A 15,641-nucleotide genomic window follows, 5' to 3' on the forward strand; every position below is an offset into this window, starting at 1 on the left:
TTGGGCAACTTCGGGAGATGGTGAAGGACAGAGTGTCCTGGCATGCTGCAGTCCACGGGGTCACAAAGAGTCAGACACAACTGGGTGACTGAACAACAACAAGAGAATAGAAATGTTTTCTATTTATGTAAAGATTTTGTATAAAGTGTTTTCAAATTAATCTTTAGAGTAACTTTTTCCCCTCCTTTTTTATTTAGCTGATGGGGAAACCAAAACTCAGAGAAGCTATGTACCTTAACAAGGTCATACAACACTGAGTGTGTAGGGCCTGTTTTCAATATGCACTCTAGTTTTCAGACTCTAAAGTTTAGTGTTCTTTCTACTGTATTAAACTTTACTTCATAAGCCATTTACTAACAGAGAACTAAGGCTTCCCAGGAGGCTCAGTGGTAAAGATTCCGCCTGCTAATGCAGGAGATGCAGGTTCAATCCCTGTTTTGGGAAGATCCCCTGGAGAAGGAAACGGCAACCCACTCCAGCATTTTAGCCCGGGAAATTCCATGGACAGAGGAGACTGGTGGGCTGCAGTCCATGGGTTGCAAAGAGTCGGACACAATGCAGTGACTGAGACACATTTAGAATAAACAAAATCCTTTTTGAAAAAATAATATCTTAGCATATGAACAGGAGTTATTTCATGAAAATAAGATAAAAAGCTATCTAGATTGAAGGAACAGCACATGCTAGAACCAGAACAACTTCAGCATTCAGGTATATTGGAAGAGTTAAATGCAGTTGGAGTTTATGACAAAGGGAGATGAGATGCTAGATAAGGGAGGCTGGGGCCACACTACAGCACCTTTAAGGTAATCAAAGATTTTATCCTAAATGCAAGGAAAGCCTCTGACAGATTTTTAGAAGAGATATAATCTGATTTACATTTCATGAAGATCACTGGGAGTATCTCACAAGAGTGTTGGGAGGTTTAAATACAAGTGAAATGTTTAATAAATCAAAACTTACCTAAAGTTCTGAGTACTTCAAAAAGGCCTAAACTGTATGGTGCTACATATTCTAATGGCATCAAGACAGACAATTTGTAATGTGATCTGAACAGAATAATTTTCAATGGCTACAGAGAAGCAGGATCAATTTTAGGACCCAAAACAAATCAATTTAAAATGAGTCAATTTCAAAACAGCCCTCAAATGCAGAAAAGCTACTATAAGAACTAAAAAGGCCAGGTTGTAGTTTTTTTTTGCTGTTATTTGTGGGGTTTTTTTGGTGGGGGGTGGTAGAGAAGAAAGGTAGGAGTCTCAAAAGCTGGCTAGTGTCTCTGTACACACTAAAAGAAAATTTAAGAAACACATAAAGGGACCAACGAATGATTTAGAACAGCTGTAAATACAAAGACATTTAAAAGCAGTACAGGGAAATGGGGAAATCCCAAGAGCTGGATTCAGAAAACCAGAGGGCTAGTGAATGCATGGTTCTGTTTTGCTTTTTTGGATTAGTATATGTCTATGCTGACAATTTTCAAATAAGCAGTTCCTTCTTAATTGCTTAATATTGATATGATTTTTTTTTTCAAAAAACCCTTTCTCTCTGCAAAGCGGATATAAGACAGTCACTATTTTGCAACTGAGAAGACACACAAAAACTTCAGCCTAATTCAACGTAGCACACTTACTCTGAGAACAACATGTATAACTGTGTGTAAAATTAACAGCATAAAGACTGTTGGATATTAATTCACTCTATGACTAATCATCTCATTGAATAAAATACTATTTCAATTACATTTAAGTTGCAACAGCATAAGCCGTTTTTAATACTAAAAGAGATATTTATAGTATCTAGTACTTTAAATCATTATAAAACTAGATACCTCACTGATTTTTTTCTTAAGTACCACAAATGAAAACTCTTCAGTAAAACATAATCAAGGAAAGCTATTAAGTTGTTCAAATAAACCAATGGTTTGGTTAATCATCCCTTTATATCTTAATTTTTAGGTATGAAGCATTTCCAACCTATTTTTTTGCTCTACACGTTAAATTAATCAGTTGGCAAGAACTAATTTTTATGACCTCTTTTACATCTAAACTAAAAGACAAAGAACTCAGGAAGGAGGCCAAGTAAGATTGTGAAAGTGAAAAGAAACACACAGAAGTGGAGAAAATGTTGCATATCATCTATCTGATAGGGGATCTGTATCTAGAATATATATATAAAGAACTCTTACAACTCAATAATGAAGAGAAAATTGCCAAATGAGAAAATGGGCAAAGAATGTAGACGAGCATTTTGCCAAAAGGGCTAATAAGCATATATGAAAAGATGTGCACCAACATTTGCCACTATGAAAATACAAATTGAGCCTCCAATGAGATATCATTTCACATCCCCTAAGATGGCGATAATCAAAAAGACAGATGAGTTGGAGAAGGCAATGGCAGCCCACTCCAGTGTTCTTGCCTGGAAAGTCCATGGACAGAGGAGCCTGGCGGGCAGCAGTCCATGAGGACATGTGACTAAGCATGCGTGCATGAGGGTGGAGGGAGACGGGTTGGCAGCAATGAACTGATAGAACTAAAATATATATATATATATATATATATATATATATATATATATATATATATATATCCCTTTACCTCCAAAAAGAAAAAAAAAAGACAGATAAGTATCACAACGATGCAGAGAAACTGGACCCTTATACATCGCTGGTGGCAATGGAAAATGGCACCACTGCTTTGGAAAAGAGTCCATTAGTTCCTCAAAAAACAAAGAGACTCAGCAATTCCATTGCCAGATATGCACCCAAGGGAAATGAAAACTATGTCCAGACTAAAACTTGCACATAAGTGTTCATAGCAGGATTATTCATAACAATCAAAAAGTGTGAACAAGCCAAAAGTCCATCAACTGAAGAAGGAATAAACTGAATGTGGCATCCCTATACAATGGAACATTTTGTGGCAATAAAAAGAAATGAAGTACTGATATACACTACAAAATGGATAAATCTAAAAAGCATTATGTAAGTAAATGAAGCCAGAGATAAAAATCACACATATACGATTCTATTTACATGAAATATCCAGAAGGCAAATTTATAGAACAAGAAAGTAAATTAGTAGCTGCCAAGAACAGCGGGATGTGGGTAGAAAAGGGGGTGGGGGAAACTGCTAATAGGTATGCGGTTTCTTTTAGGGCTGATAAAAATATTCCAAAATTGATTGTGGTGATGGCTGCACAATTCTATGAATATACCCAAATTCAGTGAATTGTACACATCAAGTGATATGTGATACCACTCACCGATTTCTTTTCTCTGCCCATGTTCCTTTCCTCCAGAGACAGTATGATATGTTAATTATACACAATAAAGTTATTATCTTTTTTCAAAAGTGTGAAAGGGCCATAAATCTGGATGGAATTACTAGGGATAATTTTACAAAGATTGGTTTTGAAGTAAGTGAAAGTCAAGACTTAGTAAAATGTACTGGAAATAACATGAATGATGTATAAACTCCTATAAGGAAGGAATAAGTAAAGAATCTGCAGGAAACAATACTTGTATCAAAGAGCTATATTAGTTAGAAATGAGACTGCTAAGACTACAATACTAAACCAGAAAGACCTAGAAAATTCTGTAGGTTCCTCATAGATAATAGAGGAACATGGTGTTTTACTAATATGACAAAACTGCCACTTCTTAATTCTAATACTTTCAAGTAATCATCCCTCAAAGAACCGTTTCCCATAAAATGGGTACGGCTATCACTCAAAGGCAGGCAGTGGCAGTGTATTTTAAAATGCAGGTTTCAGAGATGACTGCCTAGATCAGAATCTCTGCTGCACCATATCACCATGTGCACTTAACTCTGTACTTCAGTTTCTGAAACTGTAAAAGAGAACACTATCACTTACTTTATACATACAAAAAGCTCTTAAACTTATACATGAATGGTAATATTTGTAATCATAGCCACAACTGCATGGTACATATAGATACTTAGCTATACCTTTTCTAAGATTTGAAAAGCTTGAAATTCATTCAAATTTATGAAAATAAATTTTCCATCTGTATCACAGATAAATCACTTGATTAAACTGTTAAACTTCATCAAGTTGCTATGACATATTGCTAAATAATATAAAGCAACCCAAATTATCAGATCTCTTTAACCATGATCATTTAACCCTTATCATTCTTTTTTCTTTCTTCTAGTTTTATTGATACAATTGACATACAGCACTATAAAAGTTTAAGGTGTACAGCGTAATGATTTGACTTACATACATCATGAAATGACTACCACAATAAATTTAGTGAACACCCATTATCTCATATAGATACAAAATTAAATAGAAAAAAATTTTCCTTATGATGAGAACAGTGGCCACAGGACTGGAAGAGATTCAGATTTTACTTCAATCCCAAAGAAGGGCAATGCCAAAGAAATGTTCAAACTACAGTACAAGCGCACTCATTTCACGTGCTAGCAAAGTAATGCTCAGAATCTTTCAACAGCATGTGAACTGAGAACATCCAGATGTATAAGCTGGATTTTAAAAAGGCAGAAGAACCAGAGAGCAAATTGCCAACATCCACTGGGTCACATAAACAGCAACAGAATTCCAGAAAAAACATCTACTTCTGCTTCACTGACTAGGCTAAAGCCTTTGACTGTGTGGATCACAACAAACTGTGGAAAATTCTTCAAGAGATGGGAATATCATACCACCTTACCTTCCTCCTGAGAAACCTGTGTGCAGGTCAAGAAGCAACAGTTAAAACTGGACATGAAACAGCAAACTGGTTCAAACTGGGAAAAGAGTATGTCAAGGCTGTGTAGTGCTTATTTAACTTAATGCAGAGTATATCAAGTGAAATACCAGCTGGATGAAGCACAAGCTGGAATCAAGAATGCTGGGAGAAATATCAATAACCTCAGATTGCAGATGACACCATCCTAATGGCAGAAAGCTAAGAGGAACTAATGAGCCTCTTGATGAAGGTCAAAGAGGAGACTGAAAAATCTGGCTTAAAATTCAACATTTGAGAAACAAAGATCATGGCATTCAGTCCCATCACTTCATGGCAAATAGATGGGGATAAAATGGAAACAGTGACAGATTTTATTTTCTTGCACTCCAAAATCACTGTGTATGGTGACTGCAGCCATGAAATTAAAACATGTCTGTTTCTTGGAAGAAAAGCTGTGACAAATGTAGACAGTGTATTAAAAAGCAGACATCACTCTGTCGACAAAGGTCTGTCTAGTTAAAGCTATGGTTTTTCCAGTAGTCATGAACTGATGTGAGAGTTGGACCATAAAGAAAGCGGAGTGAGGAAGAATTGATGCTTTTGAACTGTGGTGCTACAGAAGACTCTTGAGGGTCCCTTGGACAGCAAGGAGATCAAACCAGACAATCCTAAAGGAAATCAACCCTGAGTACCCACTGGAAGGAGTGATGCTCCAATACTGTGGCCACCTGATGAGAAAAGCCAACTCAGAAAAGATCCTGATGCTGAGAAAGACTGAAGGCAGGAGGAGAAGAGGACGAGAGAGGATGAGATAGTTGGATGGCATCACAGATTCAATGGATATGAGTTTGAGCAAACTCCAAGACACAGTGAAGGACAGGGAAGCCTGATGTGCTATAGTCCATGGGGTGGGCAAAGAGTCAGACACAACTGAGTGACTGAACAACAATGATAAGAATTCTTAGGATTTACTCTAACAGCTTTCACATATAATATTTAGCACTGTTAATTATATTACAATGGAATATTGTTTTTGTTGTTTAATCACTAAGTCATGTCCAACTCTTTTGCAACCCCACAGACTATAGCTGGCCAGACTCCTCTGTCCATGGGGTTTCCTGGGCAGGAATACTGGAGTGGGCTGTCATTTCCTTCTCCTTCACCACTGAGCCACCAGGAAAGTCCCACAATGGAGTATTACTCAGCCATAAAGAAGAATGAAATCTTGCCAGGTACAACAACATGAATGGACATGGAGGATATTACGCTAAGTGAAATAAGTCAGACAGACAAATATGTATCAAACATATATGGAATCTAAGAAACAAACATAAGAAAACAGAAACAGTCACAGATACAGAAAACAAACAGGTGGTTGCTAGAGAAAAAGAAGGGAGGCAGAGGAGAGAAATAGGTAAGGGAGATTAAGAGGCACAAACCTACAGTTGCAAAATAAATGAGTCCCAAGCATGAAATGTACAATGTGGGAAATAGAATCAGTTATCATGTAATACCTTTGTATGGTGACACACAGTAACTAGACTTATCCTGGTGATCCTTTTGAAATGTATAGAAATATCGAATCACTATGTTCTATAACCGGAAGTAACAGTGTTACAGGAGAACCAACCAACCAAACTCATAGAAAATTAGATCAGATTTGTGGTTACCACAGGCAAGGGCATGGGAGGAGGAGGACTTGTATGAAGGCAGTCAAAAGATACAAACTTACAGTTAGAAGATAAGTACTAGGGAGGTAATGTACAACATGATAAATGTAATTATCACTCTTAACCTTTTTGTTTTTTACTACAGGAACTTGATGCTCTTTTCATTCAAGCAAAGAATTTTTTCTCTAATGCTCCCCAGTTTTGATTTCACTGGCTAAGTGAAGTAAGTCAGACAGAGAAAGACAAATATCATATATTACTTTTATGGGGAATCTTAAAAAAAAAATACAAAAAAAAACCCAAATGAACTTATTTCCAAAACAGACTCATAGACACAGAAAATAAACTTTTGGTTACCAAAGGGGAAAGTGGGGCGCGGGGCGGGGGGGTTAATTAGGAATTTGGGATTAAAATATACACACTACTATATATAAAATACATAACCCACAAGGACCTACTGCATAGCATAAGGACCCATATTCAATATCTTGTAATAGCCTGTAATGGAAAAATCTAAAAAATATGTATCTATATCTGAATCATCTTGCTGTACACCTGAAACACAACATTGTAAATCAACTGTATTTCAGTTTTAAAAACAAAAACTGGCTCTCTAAAACTTAGACTAGCCTGGTCTCAGAGACACTCTGGACTTGCTTGTGAGAGAGCCTTTGATGCCTTTCACTAAAAAGTCTTTTCTAAGGCTACTTCTGCTAAATCATTTTCCTGAGTTATGAGGAATTATCACACTAATACCTAGACCTTCTCAAAGCTAAAGGAAGAGTGGAAGGGACAGCATTTTTAGTATTCCTCCTCGTAAAGAAGAAAAAGTAGTCATTACCCTCCTTTTCTTTTTGGAGAACTATAAGAAAACCAAGTGGAATCTTACTGACAGGAGCAGTATTCTAGGCATAACCAAATATAGGTTAACCCTACAGAGGTTTTCTGCCTTATATTAGAATCTGAGCTTCTTTCTTTTTGAGGAGCTGTTCTTGACTGTTTCCTCAGATACATCATTTTAATCTGCATTCAAAACTGAGGTCACTTACTACTACTCAGTCTTACTCTAGGTTTCTTTGGTAGTGGCTTCTGTGTACAATGGATGGTGAGGCTAAACGAACTACATTTCCCTTTCTAAGAAACAGATGGAGAAAGAATCTGAAAAAACAACTTCAAAGGAATAAATATAAGATACAGAGTGTGAATTACAGTGGTAACTGAGGAAATGAAAATAAGAGGCACAAACCAAACTGACATTACTCAGGGAGGGAAAAAAACCAGCACTGCAGACAAATTCTATATGGAGACTATGAAGAAACAGTTTAATGGTTTATGAAATACTGTTTGAATTACACCTGAGTAGTGACAACAGAAACCATTTTAATACCAAAAAGATACTAATGGGATTTAGTATTTTAAATCATTATAAACCAGGTATGTAAGTAATATTTTAAAAACCAGCTCTGAAACCCTCAAACATCTATAAAATGAGGTAAATAAAATTCTTGCTTTAATAGCTGCACGAGTATAAAGCATTTAGGATAGTGGCTAGAAGAGAGTAAGCATTCAATACATGCTCACTAGTGGTGGTACTATTACCTGTGAACCACATGCAAACCAACTGATTTCTCTCAACTCAGATTTCTCATCTACAAGAACAGAATACACACTTATTTTGAGAATCCAACCAGATGTATACAAACACCTTCACCAGTAATTCTCAACTTTCCCTTTATCTCCTTGCCAATATAGCTGATGGTTTCAATTTACTTTTATCAATAATCATAGTTTTTCAGTGAAGTTATTCTCACAGTGAGGTAAAGAAAAATCACTCTAAACTCTTGTCCAACTTAATGGAAATGAATTTGAACAAAATCCTGGAGACGGTGAAGGACACAAAAACCTGGTGTGCTGCAGTCCATGGGGTCACAAAGTATTGGACATGCCTGAGTGACTGAACAACACGTAATAAAACAAATATATCTAATGACTAACAATATGGCAAAACTCATTTTATCAGCAGTGATACTACATGGACTGTCAGTTTTCAGATGTTACAGAGGTATCAATATGGTTATGTACCTTCCACTGTCTTAAGTGTGGTTTGACTGAAAATTCACAAGAAGTTGGTAACCATGGAACATAAAATACCTAACTTTCATGTTTGCATTTTCTGGGCTATTTCTATGGATTCTTAGTGGGGGAAAAAAAGTCTTATATATTTGTGATTTATACTTTTAAAATATGGGTAAAGTACTAAAACAAAATATCCTACTCTTACTACAAGCTCTTACTATCTGCTTGATACGCTGTTTCTGTAAAACTATACATAAAGGGCCCATATGGCCTCACTTATGATTACTAATAAACAAAATCCCAAATCTAAACATATACATGAGCCCAACTGCTTTTGTTTAAACGTACTTTTGGACTGAAATAATATTTGTTTTACATATTCAGTTAATAACCTACTAATCCTTAAACATATTTTTTTCTCCAAAAGCAGTATAAGATTTTCCATCATATCAAAACTAAACAGTCACAAGAAACAACTGTGGGATAAAATGGTAGAATTCTCTTCCTAAATATAAATTAGATTCCATTTAAAGAGAAAAGAATGTCCATTTAAAAAAAACAAGTGGAACACTTTAAAATGCATCTTTAAAAGGCCTGATTTAAAGCCCCAAACTACTTGGGTCCAAATCTCAGACGTATCACTGTGTGAACACTTCTTCTAGCCTATCTGGGGAAACTCCTATTCTGGCCAGTGTGAACTGGCACACATTCACATTCTGGTACCCTAGAATCATGGTAATGAAGAACTAAGTGATTCAACAACACCTAGCACAGTGCCTTTTTAATGTAATATCATAGGTCATAGCCTGACAATTCTTTTCTCATCATACTTACATCCAAGCAAGATTAGTAACAGTTACAAAATTATTTTCTAAAACATCTATTTAATACTTTGTATGTGCTAATAAAAAAGGTGGTATGATTTAGGAAAAAATAAAATCTGAATGTCACTAAGTAGATGCTAAAGCTCTGGATATGCTTGGCCAAATTAATCTTGGCTTCACTAACAAGTGATTTTAAAACTTATGAAAAAGATTAAGGAAAAGCTACTTTTCTCAATTTTAAGCAATTAAAATGTGAAAAATATGCTTTAACGTCCCTACTTCTGTTATGTTCATCAATTGACCAACGCTAAAAAACAGTTTGGCTTTCTGGTTTCATTTGATGCAAATGATATAACATATATCCTATTTTAGAGGTAAACACTTTGATACAATTAAAGCTAACAGTAAGGGTAATATAAAAACTTGTTGGCAAGCACACACTAAACACTTTGGAGTTCATATTAATAGTTTCCATTTACATTATTAACTGATTGCCTGATTTAAGATTATTTTGTTAGTGTGAATCAAAGCTGCAAAAACATAAGGGACTACATAAAATAAAGATTGCTAAGTAAAACAGTAGGAAAGGAAAGCTCTAAAATTGAAATTAATGCCTCCTCTATCAAAAAAACTTGATTGGTCCAATTCCTTTGCAATTTGAGACAAAAACATCACACATGACTATATGAGTACATTTTAAAATGACTATAAATGAAAGCTACTCTTCTAAGTTACCTTAAATCTATTAATTTTATTAGAGTTTATACAAAAATGACATGTGAGATTTAATCTGTAAAGTAAGCTTTGAACATACTTGAACATAAAAATTAGTGGAAATGATTGGTAGATACATAACATTTAATGTAATGAGGGAATACAGCAGTGATTTTGGTGACTTATAACCATCTATTTATTTACTTACAATAAATCTATTTTAAAAGAAATCACCTAAGAGAGCACATAACCCACATGTACTTGTATATTTGTACACTTATTTAACTATCATTCCCTTCAATAGGTTCTTCCATCCCTGATATACTTAATGCAATGTACTTTAAACAAATTTTCCTTTTATTTTATTAGAAGAAACTACCATGTACCTAAAAATTAAGTTGTCTTTCATTCATCCTAAGCCAAACAGTTCTAGTTCCTTTACTCTTTTTCTATAGTTTCTGAATTCTAATTGTGTTGTGCATAGTTTTCTGAATCTCTCCCTGAAGCTTAGCACAGTTGAGGAAACAGCATAAAAGATTACGGCTTCTAACGCAGATACCTGTTACTTTTATACCCAACCTTTTTAAGAAGTATCTCTCTTTTACATCAATTTTGACATTTTTGTCACCACAAAATTTAATACCAAACATATCATAAGGTTTGTTTCTCATCTCAGACATGTGTAGCTTATTTTCATCTCTAGAAAGTTAGTTGCCAGATAAAAATCATCCACTATTTACAAATAAACAGAAATTCTAGTATCCACATAGAAGCAAATCTGTATCCTTGGCCAGGTGTTAGCATTAATTACCAGAGTAGTAAGAGGCAGTCCTTTTCTGCAAAGTGCTCACAACCTAATTAATGATCTTTACTTACTTGAATGTATTTAACTATAACATGAAATATTACTATTAAAATTTCAAGAATAAACTCATGGTAAATCTATCATTTTTTCTTAATAGTCCAATCAGTCTTTTCAAGTTGGTAACATACATATGCCAAGAAAATGTTTCATTTGCATATGGCCCATTTCAGCTATTAAAAAACAAACATAATTTGCCCACCCATAAATGACTAACCCAAGGCTTTTTTAAGACTTTAAAAAGAGAAATAACTGTTTAACAAGTTTTAATGAGTACCAAAAACATGAACCTAAGCGACAACTAAACCATTAAATATCTTTACGAATTCTGTACTCATGAACACATTATCAAATTCATACTTAAATTATTCTCCTTAAAATTCTGAATTAAACTTTTGCTAATTCCTTTTTTGATAGGTTTCACTTGCTAATTCCAAGTAAACTGGCTCACATATAAACCAAATTAGTTTCTGGAGCATCCCAGTACCATCTTTTCCTGTATTTTTTTCCTGTAAATGAGAGGGGAAATCAATTGTGAGGATAAAAGTTTGCATATTCTGCTGTTAATTAAATGTCTGGGCCTCAGTTTTCTTTTAAGATGGAAGCACTAAAATGCCTCAAATTTATGAACTTCCTGTATTTACTCTTATAAATATCAACAGATCTTTAAAATGATTTACAGTAACTTTGTCAAAAATAAAAATGCTAAACTTTAATGGTCACAATATCCATACTGCTTTGGTCATCCTTTATGGTTAACACCACCAATTATTACTCAGTATATCAAAACCACAACAACAGTAACAAGGAGTAATATACATAAAAGTAATATCTATATATTAAATTAAATAGCATCACCAACTCAATGAACATGAGTTAGAGCAAACTCCAGGAGACAGAGAAGGACAGGGAAGCCTGCCGCACTAGAGTCCATGGAGTCACAAAGAGTCAGACACAACTTAGCGACTGAACATCAACAAATATATTAAATTGTAGACTTGTATTTCATGAAAATCCACATTTACCTTTGTATAAGGTGGTATTAGGCAAGGTAAATTAAGAATGTTAAAATGTTCTTTAACAAACAAGAAGAAGGATTGATTTCATTTTTTACAATTCACAGGAAAAGGTAAATAAAAATGTCCTAGGAAATGTCCAATTTCCCCAGTAATTAACATCATAGGAACACTCCCTTATGAACAAAATGATTATTAAGCCATATTTTTTGCTGTAATCCAACACGTATATGTTTACACTCAGGGATTTTTAATCATATAAAACTTACAGTGTGGCCTAACAAAATAAGAAAAAGTACCAAAACTTGGACCAAAGTATTTAAATTCAAGTCCCAAGTCTGTCATCTACTAGCTTACTTGACAGTGATTCTAGCTTACTTGACAATGATTCTAATACCACAGCATTTTAACAGAAATGGTGGTGATAAGAAGGTAACTAAAACTTAATGTTATATCAAGGCAGAAAATCTTGTAGACTATTTCACTGAATCAGGATAAACCCCTAAATGAAATTATTCTGTCCATTTCGTAGATGAAATCATTGAGATGCAATTTGAATTAACTTTCCTCAAAGTCACACTGCAAGCTAAGTGGTGGAAAGGCTAACCTAACGAGTCTAAATCTTACGCTCCTTCCACTAAGCCATAATGAGGAAATGAAAAAACACGCTGCATATTATACACAACTGTTATGGTGACGATGGAAAAGTGAAAATAACTTTTATTATAATAAAGAAGCACATGATCCTTCCTAATGAAACAGAGCATTTTAGGTTACATATTCACATACTTAAGTTATTTTGATTACCACTTGATATGGCCCACAAATATTAAAATCTACAAATACTTCCTTCGATATTTTAAGTATATCCCTAGGTATTTTATAAGTTTGAATGTTAGCAAGTGACTGAAGCTTCAAGTGGACTTATCTACTTCTTGCAGGCCTAACTTATCCTTCCAGTGAGAGGGAAGGACTGCACTTCCAAGAGAAACGCTGCTGGCGTCTATCAAGCCTCCACTAAAGCACAAGACCACGTGGTACCACTCAGAAGCCTAAGGTTCAGTACTCCTCTCCCTCCTTTTGACAAGGAACTAGGAACTAGGTTCCTTTCTCTTAAGCGGCGCCCTGACACATGCCACCTGTGTAGTAAGAACCGCAAACATCCTGCAGCCGGCCTCCCGGAAGAATACGAGAATCAGAATAGGGGAACTTGGATGCCGACAATGCAGGGAAATGAAATGACTAAAGAAGTGAAGCGGGTGAGATCGTGATTAGCCGCGAGACCAGGACCTGTCAAACATTAAGTGAGAGTCTCACACCGAACGAGAGTAACCTATCGTTCGGGAAGGCCTGAAGTGGGAGCGGCACAACCAGAGGAAGAAGGACGAGGAGAACCGCACGAGCCGCCGCCGCCGCTCCCCGCAAGCCTTTCAGCATGCCTCGACGAGCCATGAACCGTGGCCCTCATTTCGGGTCCAGTCTTTGCCCCAACCTTGCGGAAGCGGCCAAAATCCTGCTGCCTGAGGCGGCCGCCGCCGGACCTGCCCGCACCTGTCACCAGCGAGACACCAGCCCGCAGTTCCCACCGAGTCCCCCACCACCTTCGGGCAACCGCAGCCACCTCAACCTCTTTCCCTCACCAGGTGTCCCCTTTCCGGAGCGAGGTTTTGAGCAGCGTCGCGATGTCAGACCGCTGGATGTCCAGATCTGCCGCTCCGCCTTCCGCCATCTTCTTCCACTAGCGGTAGCGGAGGCGGCAGCGACGGCGGCGGCACGCCCCAGAGCATTGTGGGAATGGCGTCCCGCGGCCCCTCCCAGTCGGCAGGTCGAAACCAAACGAGACGTAAGGCGCGGGGGGGTGCGCCTCCGGACCGGCGTTGGCCCCGGGCGGAGTGAGTGCTCCGCCGTGGTCGGCTGCCTCGCATCGGCCCCCGCCCGTCCAGCAGCTCGCCTCGGCCTCCTACGACCCGGGAACGCCTGGTTTTAACTTTCGGCTGTGGGGCCTGGATCCTGGCTCATTTGAGCGGTGCCACCGCCCTGTCCATCCTGCCTTCTGCCGTCCCCTCCGTCTTTCCCACAGACGCCTGAAAACCCTTATTTGCGCATTCACTCACGCTTGAGGGTGGGGCGGGGCGGGGGGCGTGGGGACGGCTGAAATATGGCAGAAAATTTGTAACAGGTCTGTGACTCGAGTCTCTCCGTTGCGAGTCTCAGAACCTAAACTCGGTGAAGATTGGGCCAAATCTAGCGACCCGAAGCCGAACGCTTAGCCGCAGCGCTCTTTCTGGGCTTTCTTGCGCTCCTACTCCTGCTGTAGGTGGAGACCTTTTATAGGCTCTTTGTGACGCCTCCCCAGGCACACCCAGATAGCTAAGCTGCAGTGAAAAACATGTTCCAGTTCCTCGGTGAACAAGGTGTAAAATATGTATCGAATAGTGCCAGGTACTAAAGTAAAGGAGCCAAAACAGGCAAGAAACCCATTCTCCTAGATACTGTGAAGTGACGTATTCCTAGCCACACCTTCCCATGGTGTGTGCACTTGAAAGTAGCTAATACCAGCAATTAGTTGAAGCCGATTATGTCAAAAAGGGGAAAATCGAGTCTCAACAATCAAATGCCAAGGTCACACAGCAAGTGGAGAGGCCAGTTTATAATCCAGCTTCACGTGCACACTGGCTCGCTGTCCAGTATAGTACACTAATTACCACTCCTTCAGCTCAGCTCAGTCGTGTCCGACTCTTTGCGACCCCACGAAAGCCTAAACTAACATAGAAACTAGGCTGCACTAATTCATTTAAAGCAAACAAAAAACAACCCCTTTGTACACCTAGTGGCTATCGCTTTGTACACCTAGTGCTGCCTAACATAAGAATGACCTAAATATGTGTTTCAGAAATGAATTGTGGCAAAACTGCGTAAGTAATTCCAAGCATGAAGATGTCCAGCGATTTGACTGTAAGATAACATGATGTGAAAAGTCTAAAGGATGGATAAGAATTCCAGCATGATCTCTCGTTTAATTTTCAGCCTCTATGCTAACTCATTTGGTGGGAATGCAGAAAATGGGTGTAATATACTAATAAGTGTTGAACCCTTCCAAGTCAGGGTAGTATAATTTGTGTGTATCAGCATTAGGATTGCTTATTTTTTTTGAAGTAATACTATTTTGTATTCTTGTATCCTTGATTTGAAAGTCTGAAAGCAGCTTCCAGTTCCTGCTGTTTCTTATACCATTTGACTTTTGACAAGTTAAAAATTAGTTTATGAGTACTATCAAAGAGTTAAGTTTCCCTCCTGTCGCACCTAAACTCTGAAAGAGAACTAAGTAATTTTTCAGAAAGATGCCTGTGGATATGGGAAGAATAATGGAATCATATGAACGAATATGAATTCAAACCTCATGTTCATGCCTCAACCTCTAGCTGCAAAGTATTTAGCTATATTTTAATCATTAAATTGAGAAAGATAATACCTGTGTTAAAGAATTTTTTATGAAGATTAAGAAAACAATGTATGTGTATTACCTGGGACACAGTAGCCAATCAATAAACACTAATGTTCTCTATTGATGGGATTATTTGTAACAGTGTATTAATTGTATCTCAGTGAAGTTATTGGGAAAAAAAGTTACAGGTTTGAAGGCAAAGATCCTCTCCATCATTTTATAAACACAACAACTGAGAAGTGATGCCTCGTGCATACCCTGCTATCTAGTTTTTTTTTTTTTTTTTAAAGAAAGGGCATTGCTGATATGTTGAACTC

The 15,641-nt window shown here is 37.2% G+C and overlaps 1 protein-coding gene across 6 annotated transcripts in view; it reads right to left on the minus strand.

The window, feature by feature from the left end:
* Positions 1–14,182, minus strand: part of USP15 (ubiquitin specific peptidase 15) — a 128,182-nt gene extending 114,000 nt beyond the window's left edge. For all 6 annotated transcript variants that reach the window (XR_011255965.1, XR_011255964.1, XR_011255966.1 and 3 more), the window contains exon 1: positions 13,520–14,182. Coding sequence is in view for 3 of the 6 variants with exons in the window: in XM_069584772.1 (XP_069440873.1) it covers positions 13,520–13,608 (89 nt within the window). In the remaining 3 variants the exon portion in view is untranslated. The remainder of the gene's footprint in view (positions 1–13,519) is intronic.
* Between the last annotated feature and the right edge of the window lie 1,459 nt (positions 14,183–15,641).

This window comes from Ovis canadensis, chromosome 3 (assembly GCF_042477335.2).
Source record: "Ovis canadensis isolate MfBH-ARS-UI-01 breed Bighorn chromosome 3, ARS-UI_OviCan_v2, whole genome shotgun sequence".
NCBI lineage: Eukaryota > Metazoa > Chordata > Mammalia > Artiodactyla > Bovidae > Ovis > Ovis canadensis.